At 41.4% G+C, this 13,168-nt stretch overlaps 2 protein-coding genes and 1 long non-coding RNA gene across 6 annotated transcripts in view; 2 read left to right on the plus strand and 1 right to left on the minus strand.

Annotated features, from left to right (window-relative positions):
• hemk1 (HemK methyltransferase family member 1) lies at positions 1–11,126 on the plus strand. 2 transcript variants are annotated; one of them, XR_015866521.1, is made up of 14 exons: positions 1–204; positions 730–903; positions 978–1,069; positions 1,150–1,243; positions 1,977–2,093; positions 3,336–3,400; positions 3,478–3,527; positions 3,604–3,709; positions 5,042–5,137; positions 5,310–5,426; positions 5,598–5,662; positions 5,814–5,926; positions 9,464–9,570; positions 9,807–11,126. XR_015866521.1 is itself a non-coding variant. In XM_088422520.1 (12 exons), the coding sequence occupies exons 1-11, from the start codon at positions 142–144 to the stop codon at positions 5,656–5,658; spliced, it is 1,035 nt and encodes a 344-aa protein (XP_088278646.1). In that variant the 5' UTR covers positions 1–141; the 3' UTR covers positions 5,659–5,662; positions 5,814–6,888. The 2 variants fall into 2 exon arrangements, 1 of the variants encoding a protein (XP_088278646.1); XM_088422520.1 differs by lacking the exons at positions 9,464–9,570; positions 9,807–11,126 and having other exon boundaries at positions 5,814–6,888.
• cisha (cytokine inducible SH2-containing protein a) lies at positions 7,870–12,182 on the minus strand. 2 transcript variants are annotated; one of them, XM_088422523.1, is made up of 4 exons: positions 12,027–12,182; positions 11,483–11,943; positions 9,794–9,960; positions 7,870–8,664 (listed from the first exon to the last, which is right to left on the minus strand). In XM_088422523.1, exons 2-4 carry the CDS (start codon positions 11,500–11,502, stop codon positions 8,162–8,164), a joined length of 690 nt encoding a protein of 229 aa, XP_088278649.1. In that variant the 5' UTR covers positions 11,503–11,943; positions 12,027–12,182; the 3' UTR covers positions 7,870–8,161. The 2 variants fall into 2 exon arrangements, with proteins under 2 accessions (XP_088278649.1, XP_088278648.1); XM_088422522.1 differs by having other exon boundaries at positions 11,483–12,160.
• The window catches only part of LOC148419385 (uncharacterized), a 12,818-nt gene continuing 11,411 nt past the window's right edge, over positions 11,762–13,168 (plus strand). Inside the window, exon 1 of one of the 2 annotated variants that reach the window (XR_015866523.1) lies at positions 11,762–12,264. This is a non-coding gene — a long non-coding RNA (uncharacterized LOC148419385). The remainder of the gene's footprint in view (positions 12,265–13,168) is intronic. The other variant, XR_015866522.1, reaches the window with a different exon arrangement.

The raw sequence follows: 13,168 nt of genomic DNA on the forward strand, positions 1-13,168 counted from the left end.
TACTGCGCTACATCCTGCGACAACATTGCTTTATGCCAACAAAAATGTTCAATAAACGCCGCGTTAAACAGCAAAAGAAAATTATTTGATTTTACTAGATGTCTTTCATTTAATTAAAAAAGACCTTCGGTGATATCAAGTATGTGGAGGGAGTCGGTGAGCAGAGGATACATTAGTTTAATTTGCAGAAGTGCGGGGTTGAAAGTAAGTGTTCATTTTGAAAATGACCATTTGAAATAGTGAGTAGGGCATAGCAGTATGGTTGAAGCAGTTCTTTCATAACATTTGTTCAACATAGTTTAATTTGCAACTGTTTAAAGTGCCTTAATGCCTTGTAAATCATCGTAGTATCAAGCCAGGATTGAGGCTCTAAAAATAGCGTTTTATGAACGGTTATGGTTTCAAAATGAAGTTTATAACTAGGTTTTCTAACCCCGGATAATGTTAGTAGTTAGGGTTTCAAATCGTTGATTCAAAGTCAGCATTAGCGTTTCAAGGCCACCTTTTTCGTTTAATGTGTGTGTATTGACCTAGTGAGTTTTTCTACTTACAGGGTGAGCCTGTGTTTGGCTTACCCTGTATGCATATTGTATATTATATCCAATCTTCTGAAAAATATACTTTAAATCATATCATTTGTGATTATTTTGACAGTTTTTGTCACGATACTGTACATTCAAACATCATCATTTTGCACAAATGAAATATTACTAATTGTCATGTTTTTAGGAACTTTGGGGCCCTTGTGCAGTGCGTCCATGCAGTTCTCAGGCGTCACCCTCAGGCAGGATAAATGCACATCAAGCAGCGGATATTTGGAGGAAATGCTTTGAGGCGAACGGCGTGACTGAACCTGACCTCTCCAGCCAGTACATCATTGCCCATGTACTCGGGGCTAAAACTGTAAGTTAAGGAATGTGCTCTCGAATGGTCCATTTGCTAACCATAGGTGATTCACTCGTGTGTGTAACTGTCAGATGCAAGGTGTTGAGCGGGAGAAGTTGTCTACATTACTCACCGACGAGGAATCACAGCAAATATGGAAGCTCTGCAAAAAACGCCTATCTAGGTTTGAAGTCTATATACACGTCCGATGTCTTTTTATATCCGTTCACATGGATTTTACAGTAACGTGTGGGAGCGTTTCAGGATGCCTGTGCAGTATGTAATCGAGGAGTGGGACTTCAGAGATGTGACGCTGAAGATGAGGCCTCCCGTTTTCATCCCACGACCTGAAACCGAGGTTTGAGAGCGCTCTCGCAAAGTCATCACAACTAAAATTAGCCTTCACGACAACATGTACATATACAATACATCTACTTAAATTAGTCCTCTAATGAGTTGACTTAGTTTTTGTTTGGCAACTTTATTACTCTCACCTCTGAATGTCTGAAGTTGACTTGGAGCTCACCACATTTTTGGCACCCCATCATCAAGGGGCCAATTTACAAAGGACTTTCGACGCACCCGTCTGCTACTATCACCTAACTTTAAGGGGAAGTAAAGTTCAGAATTTTCTTTACAAAATATGTACTATTTGTCACCGCTGGTCTAAACACAACATTCTGACTAATATTGTGTTTGTGGAATATGAATTAAGCAGCAAAAAACATCAGTTTTTAATCATCGCAGGGTTTGCCATTTTGCCATTTGCTGTCGAATATAAATGACATCGCCGTTGCATAGCGCTCAGGTAGTGACCAATCACGGCTCACGTGTTTTCTGAATTTGGTCCCGATATTTGCGAGCTGAACCGCGACTGGTCATCACCTGAGCCGCGAGCAATTGTGATGCCATTTTCATTTGACAAAAAGTGGTAAAATTGCCATCCATTGAGATTGATGGATTTGTCATTGACTGACTCGACTTTTAATACACAAATGATAGTCATCTAAAAAAAAAAAATCTTTTGTCATTCGACACTTACGGTGCAGTACAATATATCAAGTGATTTTTTGCGGTGTGTATTTGTGCAGGAGCTAGTAGAATTGGTTCTCACTGACCTGCAGAGGAAGAGCGGCTCACTTACTCTTCTGGAAGTGGGATGCGGCTCAGGCGCCATTTCTCTTAGCCTGCTGAAGAATCTGCCCCAGGTCAGCATTTCACTCATTCATTGATTGTGAGCCATATCTACCTTAACTTTTAGGTAGCACGCCTTCTAGCACGCTTTCTAGCCTTCTAGCGCGCTTTCTAGCACGCCTCTATCTACTGAAGGTCCAATACAAAGTCAATGAATACAGTCAATACAAACTTCAATGAATGACTGCAGGTAGAACTGGGGCAATGAGGCAAGGCAAGCTTGTTCTCGAGCAGCCAAGAGTCAGATGCATGATTGTCTTTTCACTTGTGGAGACAGCACTTCATTACGAATTTTACTTTTGTCGTAACAACTTAGCTAAGAATTGGAGTTTGTGCAAGATGAACCCTTTCATAAAGACCCAAGCATCACACACTTGCTTTTCTGTTATTTTCATTAGTGCCAAAAAAAAGTGCATATATTATACTTTTATTTGACATATTCTTGTCTTCAAACAGAAGCACATGTTTTTCAGATTAAAAATAAAAAAAAAACACTGGCTTCACAGTCATTGCTTGTCTGTGGCCACCACAGTAATTATGTAGAACTGTACTGCATTTTCATGAGATCTGATAGCTGTTTCTAATTATGGAATGACATTTAACAACATTCCTTAGATAATGATCACATCATTACATGGCTGTTTTATTTTTTGCCCCCCAATATCATGGCATCATTTCCAACTAATGCTGCATGCAAGTGACCTATTAGCCAGAATAATGATTATTCTGGCCATTGCTTAGACGAGGGGTTAGCACGTCCGCCTCGCAGTTCGGAGTCCCGAGTTCAATTCCAGCTCGCTCCAGCCTCCCTGTATGGAGTTTGTATGTTCTCCCCAAGCCTGTGTGGGCTATCTCCGAGCACCCAAGCTTCCACTCTCCAAAATCAAGGTGGTTGGTGTATTGGACACACTAAATTGACCTTAGATGTGATTGGGTGCTTGAATGGTTATTCGTCCCTGTGTGCCCTGTAATTGGCTGGCAAGCAGTTTAGGGTGTCTCCCGCCTACTCCCCGGCGTTGACAGCTGGGATACACATCAACAAACCAGCAACCCTAGTGAGGATAAGCAGCAATAGCAAGTGGATGGATGGCCATTGCTATGACTAAAATATGTATTTACTTTTCCTGCAGCGTAGCTCAATGATAGTTTGAAAGAAAATAAACAAACCAATATAAATTTGGTAACGATATGAAACTATTACTACAACTTATATTCTTACATGATAAACAATAATTGTTTTAATAATTCCATGGTAGCTCAGAGCCATTGCATTGGATCAAAGTGCGGAGGCCGTGGAATTGACAAGGGAAAATGCATCAAGGTAACTTTAATTATTGCCATTAAAATGTTAATGTGTGTATGTGTTGTTAGCATTTCATTCCAAACTTATTTTGACAGGTTAGGACTTCAAGACCGATTAGAGGTTTACCACGCAGATGTCACAAAAGGTAGCTGATTGCTGATCACGACATTGTGGAAAAAAAAGCATATGCAATTGTTTACGCTGTAAATGCTTTTTGTCAGATGCAGAGTCGGTGTTGAAGCTGTGCACCAATGTCACTGCGTTGGTCAGCAACCCTCCCTATCTTTTCTCAGAAGATTTGCCTTCACTGGAACCAGAAATTTTGAGGTAACAAAAAAAGGGAACTTGATAATATTGTGTAAAAACCTTTGAGAAACAGGAAGTATTTTGATGATGTATGGACAATTTATATTGCAATGGGAAGTGAAACTTCCTTGGTAAAAGTCAATGTTGACTTTTGACACCATCTAAAAAGAAACAATTATGATATAACTAATGTTGAAATAGAGTAATAGCCCCAAATGATCCTTTAAAAAAAAAAGCCTGAGTTAGCGCTCAAATTTGAACAGGCTTTTCAGGGTAGGCAAAAATGACAACAGTATATCATTTTATTATACAAATCTTGACCTTTCTCTGATTTAGCTACAAGGTGTGCGATATGGTAGCCCGAGCGAGTTGGATTTGAACTCCGGTCCCTGAAGTGTGAGGCTGCTGTGCTAACCACTGCTCAATGAGCTGCCCTGGACTCAGTGCTTTCTTGATAACTAAATTGTAGTAAGTTAGTCTGCTTATCTTTAGCTTGAACAACATACTAGCACTTTTGGCTCAGCTCAATTTCTTCAACCGGACAGCCTTTTTACTCAAAAATGCATTGTGAAAAATGAAAACGAACATCAACAACAATAAAAATCATTCATGGCGTGGGATGTAAAAAAATGCAGTAATGACAGATTTTTTTAACAGACAGGGGGCGCTGTTATGATTGCAGAAGATCGACATGTTACTTTGTTGCAATAGTAACCTAAATGGTTCTACCTTTTGTCCAAATTGAAATATTTTTTTCAATGTCCCATGCCCCCCTTTTTTTTGTGTTAGGATTGGCCTTGTTGTTTCTGTGTACTCATGCGAAAAGCGTTCATCCTACTTCAATTGTTTGGATGTCAGATATGAACATTGCTACTACATACATGATAAAAAACAAAGGTTATTTCCCCTAGAAGTTTTTTTTATTTCATCATGTAACTTGTGGCGATGCAAAAATTCAGGAATTTGTCAAATTGGAAACTTCATAGGCATGAATGAGAATTCATGGTAATACGTACACAATCAGTAATTAACAAATTAACGCTTACATTTAGGTATAATTCTGACTAAAACAACCAGATTTTATCCAAGTGCAGTTGTTTTTTTATGCCTCATTTAATTATTGTGGGAAATCATTTACATGTTTCGGGTTCATCGTTTGTTTGTTTTTTTGATTCCATGGATATTTACAGAAAGCTGTCCATAAATTTACCAGATTGTTTTCCACCTTTGCTAATCTAGTGGGGGCTCAGGACATTTGCACAGTTCTGCGTAGCTCACAAAAATATATTTTGAAGAAGCTTTAAATGTCCATTGAAAGAAATGTCAACTATGCGCAATTATACATGTTGGCAGGTTTGAGGACCACGCCGCCTTGGACGGGGGAAAGGACGGCTTGAAAGTGATCCGCCAAATTTTGACTCTGGCTCCACAGATTCTGTCAGATGACGGGTAATGCCCGAACGCAATTTCTCCCCCTAACAACCCGTGCACGGTGTTGCCCCTAAGCACGCTTAATAAGACATGTGCTGGTACTCTCGACACAAAAGCTGCTTGTGATAATCTTGTGCTATTGTAATTGTATTTAAATCAATCCCATGCTCTTTTTCTGCATAAACAACAGCTGCGTTTACTTGGAGGTGGACCCCAGACACCCCCAGCTTATTGGCCACTGGGTGGAGGTCAACACGGAGTGGCTGCGTTTGGTATTGGCAGAGACGCGTCACGACATCACCTGCAGGTCCGTCCGCAAATTTGATAGACTAGGCCCATGACTGTCTATTAGATTCCCACTGCGGGGACAATCTTAATTTCCAAATTAGACACGAAGTGCATGTAATCCTCCGCGCTGCCTTCATATCCGATGTCCAAATTCGGAAAGGATGACACTGATTTGTCGGTGTTTCGACAGGCCTAGGTTTTGCATCCTTCGGAAGGACCGCTCAAACGGCCACAAGCTGCACCTGAGTTGACAAAGTGAGATCCTATGTTGGCTTTAGGCCAGGTCGCCATCGCCCCCCCCCCCCCCCCCCCCCCCCCCCCGCTGCCCGACTTCCCCTCCCCCTTCCACTCCTGAGCCGCCGAACACGCACCAGCTTTAATCAAAGTTCTCTCATATTTTTTGCAGCGGGAATCGTATGAATCGACCCGCCGCCGCCCTTTTGAATCCGTGTACGTCCCGTGCCACGGTAACACAGAAAAATGTGTGTGCGATGGCACAAAAGCGGCTCAAAGCTGAAGGTAATTACCAAGGCTTTTCTTAGAAGCCTCTCTCTCAGAATCGTACCCTCCTCCCTGGAAGCATTTTGTAGTTCTGTGAATCGCCTGATGAACGGTCCTCCCCTTTGCCCGTCCACTCGCTGACTCAGATGCAGACGCACACACATATGCACGCACAATGTGGCCTTTACTGCCTCGTGCAATCTCCCGCACACTCCAAGCTCAAAGGCCGCACAATCTCTTTTTACTCCCGAGCCGATCAAAAGGCTCGAAAATTTCCCTTAGGGGAGGCCAACACGATCCTCGTTTGGAGCAACGCCAAAATTGTCACCGTCGTCCGCGTGTGACTGAACGTGTCACCGAGTTTCAAACGGGCAAGGTTTGAGATTTGCCAAACATTTCGGGGAAATCGGGCGAGTAGTTTCAGTGTAATCCATCTTAACACAAACAAAGGAGCACCTCCTCGGGAGAAGGAACGAGTGCCGCGACAGCCCTCGTCAACGTGTGAATGTATGAAGTACGGTATTTATTTTTTGAAGGTAAAAGCTTTAATATATAGGACTGAGGAACCTAAAGTTTCTACATACATAGCCGATCGAACCAACCAGACTGTTTCAGATGAAACCAGACCATTGCGGATGTATATACTTTCGTTCAGAAGTTTGAGAGTCACAGAAATGTCCTCATTTTTGATAGAAAAAAGCTTTTTTAAAAAACCTTAACAAAGTCTGCGCTTCATTTCTCAATGTTATCATCATTGGGGAAAAAGGCCTTCTAAAAAATATAAAAACAATAATGGCATATCCAAATGACCCAAGGTTTTCAACAATAAAGTATATACGGTTGTGCTCATACTTCTACATATTTTTGCAGAGTTTGTACAAGTGATAAAGAAAAACACATTTTATTTTTAATGGAATTCAAATTCAACTGTAATGTGCGTCTGAGCAACACATTCATTAAAAAAATTGCAGTAAAGAAAATGATGACCTGGTCTCTGTTCAGTCATTAGGCATATCTTTCAAACAATTGGCAATATTTTACCAATTTTGCAAGGGAATGTAAACATAGTCGCACAACTATATGCGCTATGTTTTTCGCTTTTGCAATTATTAAAAAAATGTTGCAAAAACCCCCAAAATACCGAACCCACAAATCATGTATGTATACAGCGTTGTTAAAAAAAAATCTGCAACCCCTCCGGCTATATTTATTTATGCCACCAAATTCAAGGCCAATTATGCTTCAATAATAGCAAACAAATTAAAGTTTTTGCCATTTTGTGCAAATGCATACATTAGTACTTTTCAAAGTTTTATATACCAAGTTCCACCTAAAAATACTTCATCATAACTACAATTTTTAAGTACGATAGAGTGATAGGCTCATCAAAAACAAACCATGAAATAATTTGTCAGAAGAAAATCATGTTATTGCAGGCCAGTGTACCATTTGCACAGTTTTAACAATAACACTTTGCTTGAATATAGGAAGAGAAAAACTATAGATTTTTTTTTTACATGTAAGTTTTTAAAGACAAACCATTCCCCAAAAAATAAATCAAACATACTTAAAAAAAATTCTCTGCATATGCTTGAGCAGCGGTCACTTGTTTTTTTTTGTTTCGTTTTGCCGAGTATATACTTTTTAAATATGAAATTATAAGTTCTTTAAAAGAGTTTAAAAAATTGTATTTCTTCAGTTTTCAGAATTTCTATATTCTTAAGCAGGGGTCTTCATTCCTGGTACTTGTGGTACCTGGTACTTCAAGACACCTAATTCAAATGCTCAGAATCATTAACCAGCTTCTGCAGTTCTTGCTGATTGACTGATCATTTGAATCAAGTGCGTTGGAGCCGGGAGACATACAAAACATCCAGGAAACCGGCCGTAGGACCAGGATCGAAGATCCAAACACTCGACCGGTTGATCAAGGTTAAAAACAATGACACGTTACACATGTAAAAGGTAGAAAAAGGATTTTACTGAGAAAAATAAAACGGCAAAAGTGTGTAAATGGAATCACTGTATATACAAATCATGCCACCCATTCCAAATGTGATACACACACACACATGCGCACATGCACGCACTTGCGCGTGCTGATATGAACTGAATGTATACATGTTTAAAAAAATAATAATAATAATGACCCTGTGTCCAAAGTTCCGCAGCAGCAAATTGTCATTTCCGTGTAAGGGGGGAAAAAAAAGGACCTGTTTGCGTGTTTGTCCTTCTCGGCAGTCAAGATAAGCCTCATACCTTGAAGGGGTATTCCTGTAAGAAACGTAGCAGAGGCCTAGGCAGCGGTAGCTGCTCATGTTGCTCCGAATGCCGGTTGATGACGAGGCGGGTGAGGTGCTGCAGGGAGGGGAGGCTCTGCGGCTTATACACGGGCCGCTTTAATTTTAGCACCACTGACGCCGACGCCTCTTGGATTGTCACTTTGGAAGCCGCCTCCTTGGCCGCCGCGCCCCCGTCCTCGTCTCCCGCTCTCCTCTCCGGTCCCATGTAGTGCTGGACCAGGCTGGGAACGTTGGGGAAGGATGACAGGCTGGGTCGGGCCGGCGAGCTGCAGTCCAACAAGAAGCGAGTGCAGCTATACTGGATCCGTATGCTGGTGGGACCGCGGGCGGTTTTGACCGAGAGGGTGAGCATGTACAGAGGGTGGCTGCTGTCCCGAACCAGAAAAGCCCCTTCGGAGGCCTCTTGAAGTGCACCGTGCGCCTGGGCCGCACTTATCGCTCCCCAGTACCACCCTGCACGGAGAACGCCACGTTAGTACACCTCTTGTCAGTCTTTGTCAAAACAAGTCAAAGCACATGGAGACCTTCTAAGCTCTCAAATGAAAATTTATAGAGAAAAATATGCCTGAAAAAATGAAATTATTCTCATGTGAGACTTCTAAATAGCAGCGCTCAAATCCAAGGCCTGGAGATAGAGTTTTTGCAATAGGTAAAACAAAGAGGCCTTAGTTTCGACGGTCACAACAATTTCCAGTTATGAACAGGCCCCAGCCTAGGAATACATCACGCGACATGCACCACATGTTCTACATTTCTTGTTTATTCCTTGGAAATGTTCTTCCGACACTCAGAAAGAATTCCGTGATAGCAATACCCAACGGTATAAGTGTAACGGTGCAAATTTTTGTGGCTATGCATTGTGGGATAAGTGACTGGATATTGGCGTGGATGAGCAACTAAAGGTGAATCGTGACTAAAGATGGCTTAAAACATGATATGGTTACTATTGATTGAAGTTAGGATTTAGGGAGGGACCGTCTCCAACTGTTGGTTTCAGGTTTGGGGCAGACGGTCTCCACTGCCATTTTATGTATGGCTAATAGGGGTTACTTATACCTAATAACGATTGGTCGTAATTTCATGCATGTAAAAAGACCTCCATTAAACTGCTCCAAGAGAGCAGCCGATACAAGTATCAGGATTATCGATATCTTGAAACATGGCCAGGCTCGCTCCAGGACATTGTGTAGAACTATTGTTCATAAATGAAGGTTTCACTACTACTTGTTTTTTTTTTTTTTCCTAACTTTAGGTTTGTTGGCTGGTCCAGTTCCATTCAGTCGCAGACTGACGACTTTAAACGAGTTTTTGAAATAGATCGGATCGATTGGTCCACCTTCTCATCGGATCGGTTATCAGGTATTGTTTTTTTTTTCTTTTTTAAACTTTGTGATCACCTCCAAAATCATGATCGTACAAAGCCTATTTCTTATGTCCGCGTACACTGTATACGGCTCGTGTAGGACCAACTGTTACTCCCAGCAATAAAAAAAAAAATAAGTAACAGTATTCCTATGCAGACGCCCTTCTCCATTCCATGCATTTTTTAAATGAGACTTTGAAAGTTTTGTGTATACTGCACCTGATGTTTCCAGGTAGCAAAAGTTGCTTGCGATGGACTGCAGATCCTTGGTGGGATCCCATAGTGGCGGGCTGCTCTGAAGGCAAGGCGTAGGCGCTACCGTCCCTGCCCGCATGCCCCTCCGGGGGGCCTCAGTCGTTGGAGCAGTGGGCAAAAGACCTCGGGGACTGAAAATGACATGATAATCAGGTTTAAGTGGTGACCAAACAAAGACTTAATGTATTGTCTGGATTTTCACTGCAGCCACTGTGATGACATGAGTGTAAATGCTACCGACAAACACAACAAATGGGTCACCGCCAGAGGTCAACTTAATGTGTAGTTCAACTTTGTCACAATGAGGCTAATAGTGATAATAGCAGTTTGCAAACGCAACACGTTTGCATCAGAGCTAACTCCCTGGAATCCATTTATAATCTGGTGCTCATGTTTTAAAATGGCCGTATACTGAATCATAATGAGGAGAGAACAAACACAAGAAATGTTCACAGCAGCGTTTACTCCCAGACATCAACATTATTAACTTCATTTAAGGCTTCTTTTACACTGCCGGAAAAAAAACTGAATTAATATACTGAGGAAAAAAAAATCATGTAACTGGAAATATCAATTAAAATGATATAAACAACAAACGTATAGTTTCCTTCAGGTTTTGACGTAGTATTTTGGTTTGGCTTTTAACGTGGCCCCAAACTTCATAAAAGTAGGGAATTTAAAAACTGATATCGTTTTAAACTATAAACAACAAAAGTTACTTTCTCACCAGTCATGGTAGTTTTGTAAGGCTTTTAACATGTCTCAATAGGTCAAACTAGTCGGGATGAAACTATATCTGATCAAATGCCATTTACAAACACACAAGACATTTTCACAGTCGCTTTTTGATCAAAACAACCGAAACGTCTTAAAATTTTGAACTTCCACATGGGTTTAGAAGTGTTTAACAAACGCGGTAAAAGTGCACAGCTGTTTACGCTGACGAACCAGCACCGTGTAAAACTTACGTTGTTGTGAGTTTTTTTTTTTAAATACACTTTAATTAAAAAAATAAATACATGCATACAGGATAACCCTCATCTAACAGCCCAAGTCATGTGTATTCCATTTTTAAGCCGTAAACAAATGGCCTACTTCTGTTAATTTTACCCAGAGGTTACGCCTTGTTTGGATCCAGTGGGGCCATTTGTAGATTTTACTTAAAATATATGAGCGAATCCATGATGCAAATATAAAACAGAATAAAGATAATAACTAGAAAGACTAGTGATCTCAGTTATTTATTATGACGCGCGCTTACCTTGGAGAAGAAATTTAAAACTATACCGAGACTATTGTTGATATTCACAAGGGAAAACGCGTGCAACCAGTTAGTCTGTTTTGTGCAGTGTTTATTACGAAACACATTTAAAGTTTTACTTTTAAATGAAAATAAACTGTGCATTTACTATGAGTATCATTCTAGCCGTGTTTATTAAATGAGAAAACTGCTCGTTTGGAACGCAATTGAACACGGCGATTTCTTAGAACGCACGCACATTAACGCATTGTTGTATAAATAACAAGATTACTTTATATTCAATTGTGTGCGGTATATGTATTGAAGATTGTTATTGTACATATGTTATATCATGGTTTTGCACGCAGGTCTGTTGTTGACATAAAAGCAAACAAAGATAATGATGTACTCACCCTGGCACACAGAGAATCATACTACTTCTTCAAGCCACACTTTAATTCCAGTCGTATCTCCCCCTTTTTGTTGAAAAACCAGACGACAACGCAAGGCGAATTGGACGTCAAAAAAGCTTGTTTGAAATATATTTTTTAAAAAAACAAACAAGTGAAGGTTATCAGCCAGTGACGGTAAACGAACGTTGCCCTGCTGATCGCGGAAATAAACGATGTTTATTGAGGTGGCGCCTTATAAAAGAACACTTGGGTTTAGCGTCGTCGTTTTGCGGAGTGTGTTGTCGCCAGAATCTGGAGCTTCCAAAGTGTGAAGGGGACGCAGCGAAAAGGCTTGGCTTTTTTAAAATTGACTATTTCCTAGAAGTCTATTCTGAGAACGCCTCTCGGCACCGGCAGCTCTGACGTCACCGACTCCGGGATCCGTGCGCGGTCTCGATCGTGACACGCTCGCCTTCACGCTCCTTTAAAAAAAATAAAATAAAAAAAAATCAAACAAGCGCAGGGACCGAAACTGGACTCTTCGTGGCGAAAACTCCCACCGTACTTCGGTTAGGTGATTTTGTTACGATGTGTGAGTGACTGCGTGCGCGCCCCTCCTCTTGTTCTCTATGGCCGCCCGCCGGCTGCTGCGTTCGCTGAAGCGGCGCGCGCTCCCGGGAATCGAGCGCTGGCTTCGCTCTACGCGCTTTCCAGGAATCAGCTTGCCTGCGCTTTGACTCCGCCCAGCCGGACAGCCCCCGGTGCGGGCTTCATTCTGGGAATTCACCGCCTCGGCATTAAAGGTACAAGTCGCGCCCGGCGGGGGCGTTTCTAGAACCCCTGGGGACCGAGGGTGGCAATATTTGCTGAAAAATAAAAGGACAAGCAAGATAAAAGGAAAGGGAAGATTTCAAAATGGCTGACATCATTAGCCAAAGTCCACAGAGCGATTATTTGCATTATTTCTTATTCAGCCGTTTGCATGCCTTGGCTTGTGCAAAATTGCAGCGTCTACGGGGTTTCCATCGGAGTGCTTGATGTGTATCAATATTAGTTGTTTATCGGAGCCCTTTAGCCACCAGAGAGCAGCAACTAGTAAGGGAACCTATGGCAGAGGTTTTCCAAAGAAGCTCTTTGTAGCTGCAGTGCCTTAGTTATAGGAGTTGTCCCAATCCATGATCGGAAATCAAGGCTGATTTTTTTTTTTTTTTTTTTTGTAAATTCTAAATCAAGCCGGCCTCACGCAGCAGTCTGTGCTGTAGCTTGTGTGAGAAGACCGCAAGCGTTTGCTCCTCCTAAGGAAAACTCAAGTCCATTTTTCTTTGGGATAATCTATCTATATGACCCTGCTAGTCTAAAAATTGGATTCTGGTTAATATTGCATTAGTGGAATATGACTTCCGCAGCAACATCGTGATTGGTGGTTACCTGAGCCCTGAGCAACTAACGTCATTTCCAGGTGCCAGCAAATGACAAAATGCCCGCCCCCTAAAAAAGGATAGAACCCAGTGAATTTTGCTGCTTAATTCTAATTACACAGCCACAATATTAATCATAATGTCTTTGGACTATTGAGGTCGCATAGAACATACTGTAAAGAACATTTTGTCCCATCTTGCCCTTTAAAAGAAAAAGAAACGCAGAGCGAGAGTCGGAAACATTTTGCTCACATGGCCAACAGCCAAGACTCAACAAAACATGCTTGAA

This window comes from Hippichthys cyanospilos, chromosome 9 (assembly GCF_059441005.1).
Source record: "Hippichthys cyanospilos isolate Australia breed blue-spotted pipefish chromosome 9, RoL_Hcya_1.0, whole genome shotgun sequence".
Classification (NCBI taxonomy): Eukaryota; Metazoa; Chordata; class Actinopteri; order Syngnathiformes; family Syngnathidae; genus Hippichthys; species Hippichthys cyanospilos.

Bases quoted from the DNA above. Each gene is read 5' to 3' on its own strand.
- hemk1 (XM_088422520.1), top strand. From the start codon at position 142: ATGTGGAGGGAGTCGGTGAGCAGAGGATACATTAGTTTAATTTGCAGA. The intron at 205-729 runs GTAAGTGTTCAT...TCATGTTTTTAG, and splicing joins GCAGAAGTGCGGGGTTGAAA to GAACTTTGGGGCCCTTGTGC. The intron at 1,070-1,149 runs GTTTGAAGTCTA...GGAGCGTTTCAG, and splicing joins TGCAAAAAACGCCTATCTAG to GATGCCTGTGCAGTATGTAA.
- cisha (XM_088422523.1), bottom strand. From the start codon at position 11,502: ATGATTCTCTGTGTGCCAGG. The intron at 9,961-11,482 runs GTGAGTACATCA...TGTCATTTTCAG, and splicing joins ATGATTCTCTGTGTGCCAGG to TCCCCGAGGTCTTTTGCCCA. The intron at 8,665-9,793 runs GTGCAGTATACA...TTCTCCGTGCAG, and splicing joins TTGCTACCTGGAAACATCAG to GGTGGTACTGGGGAGCGATA.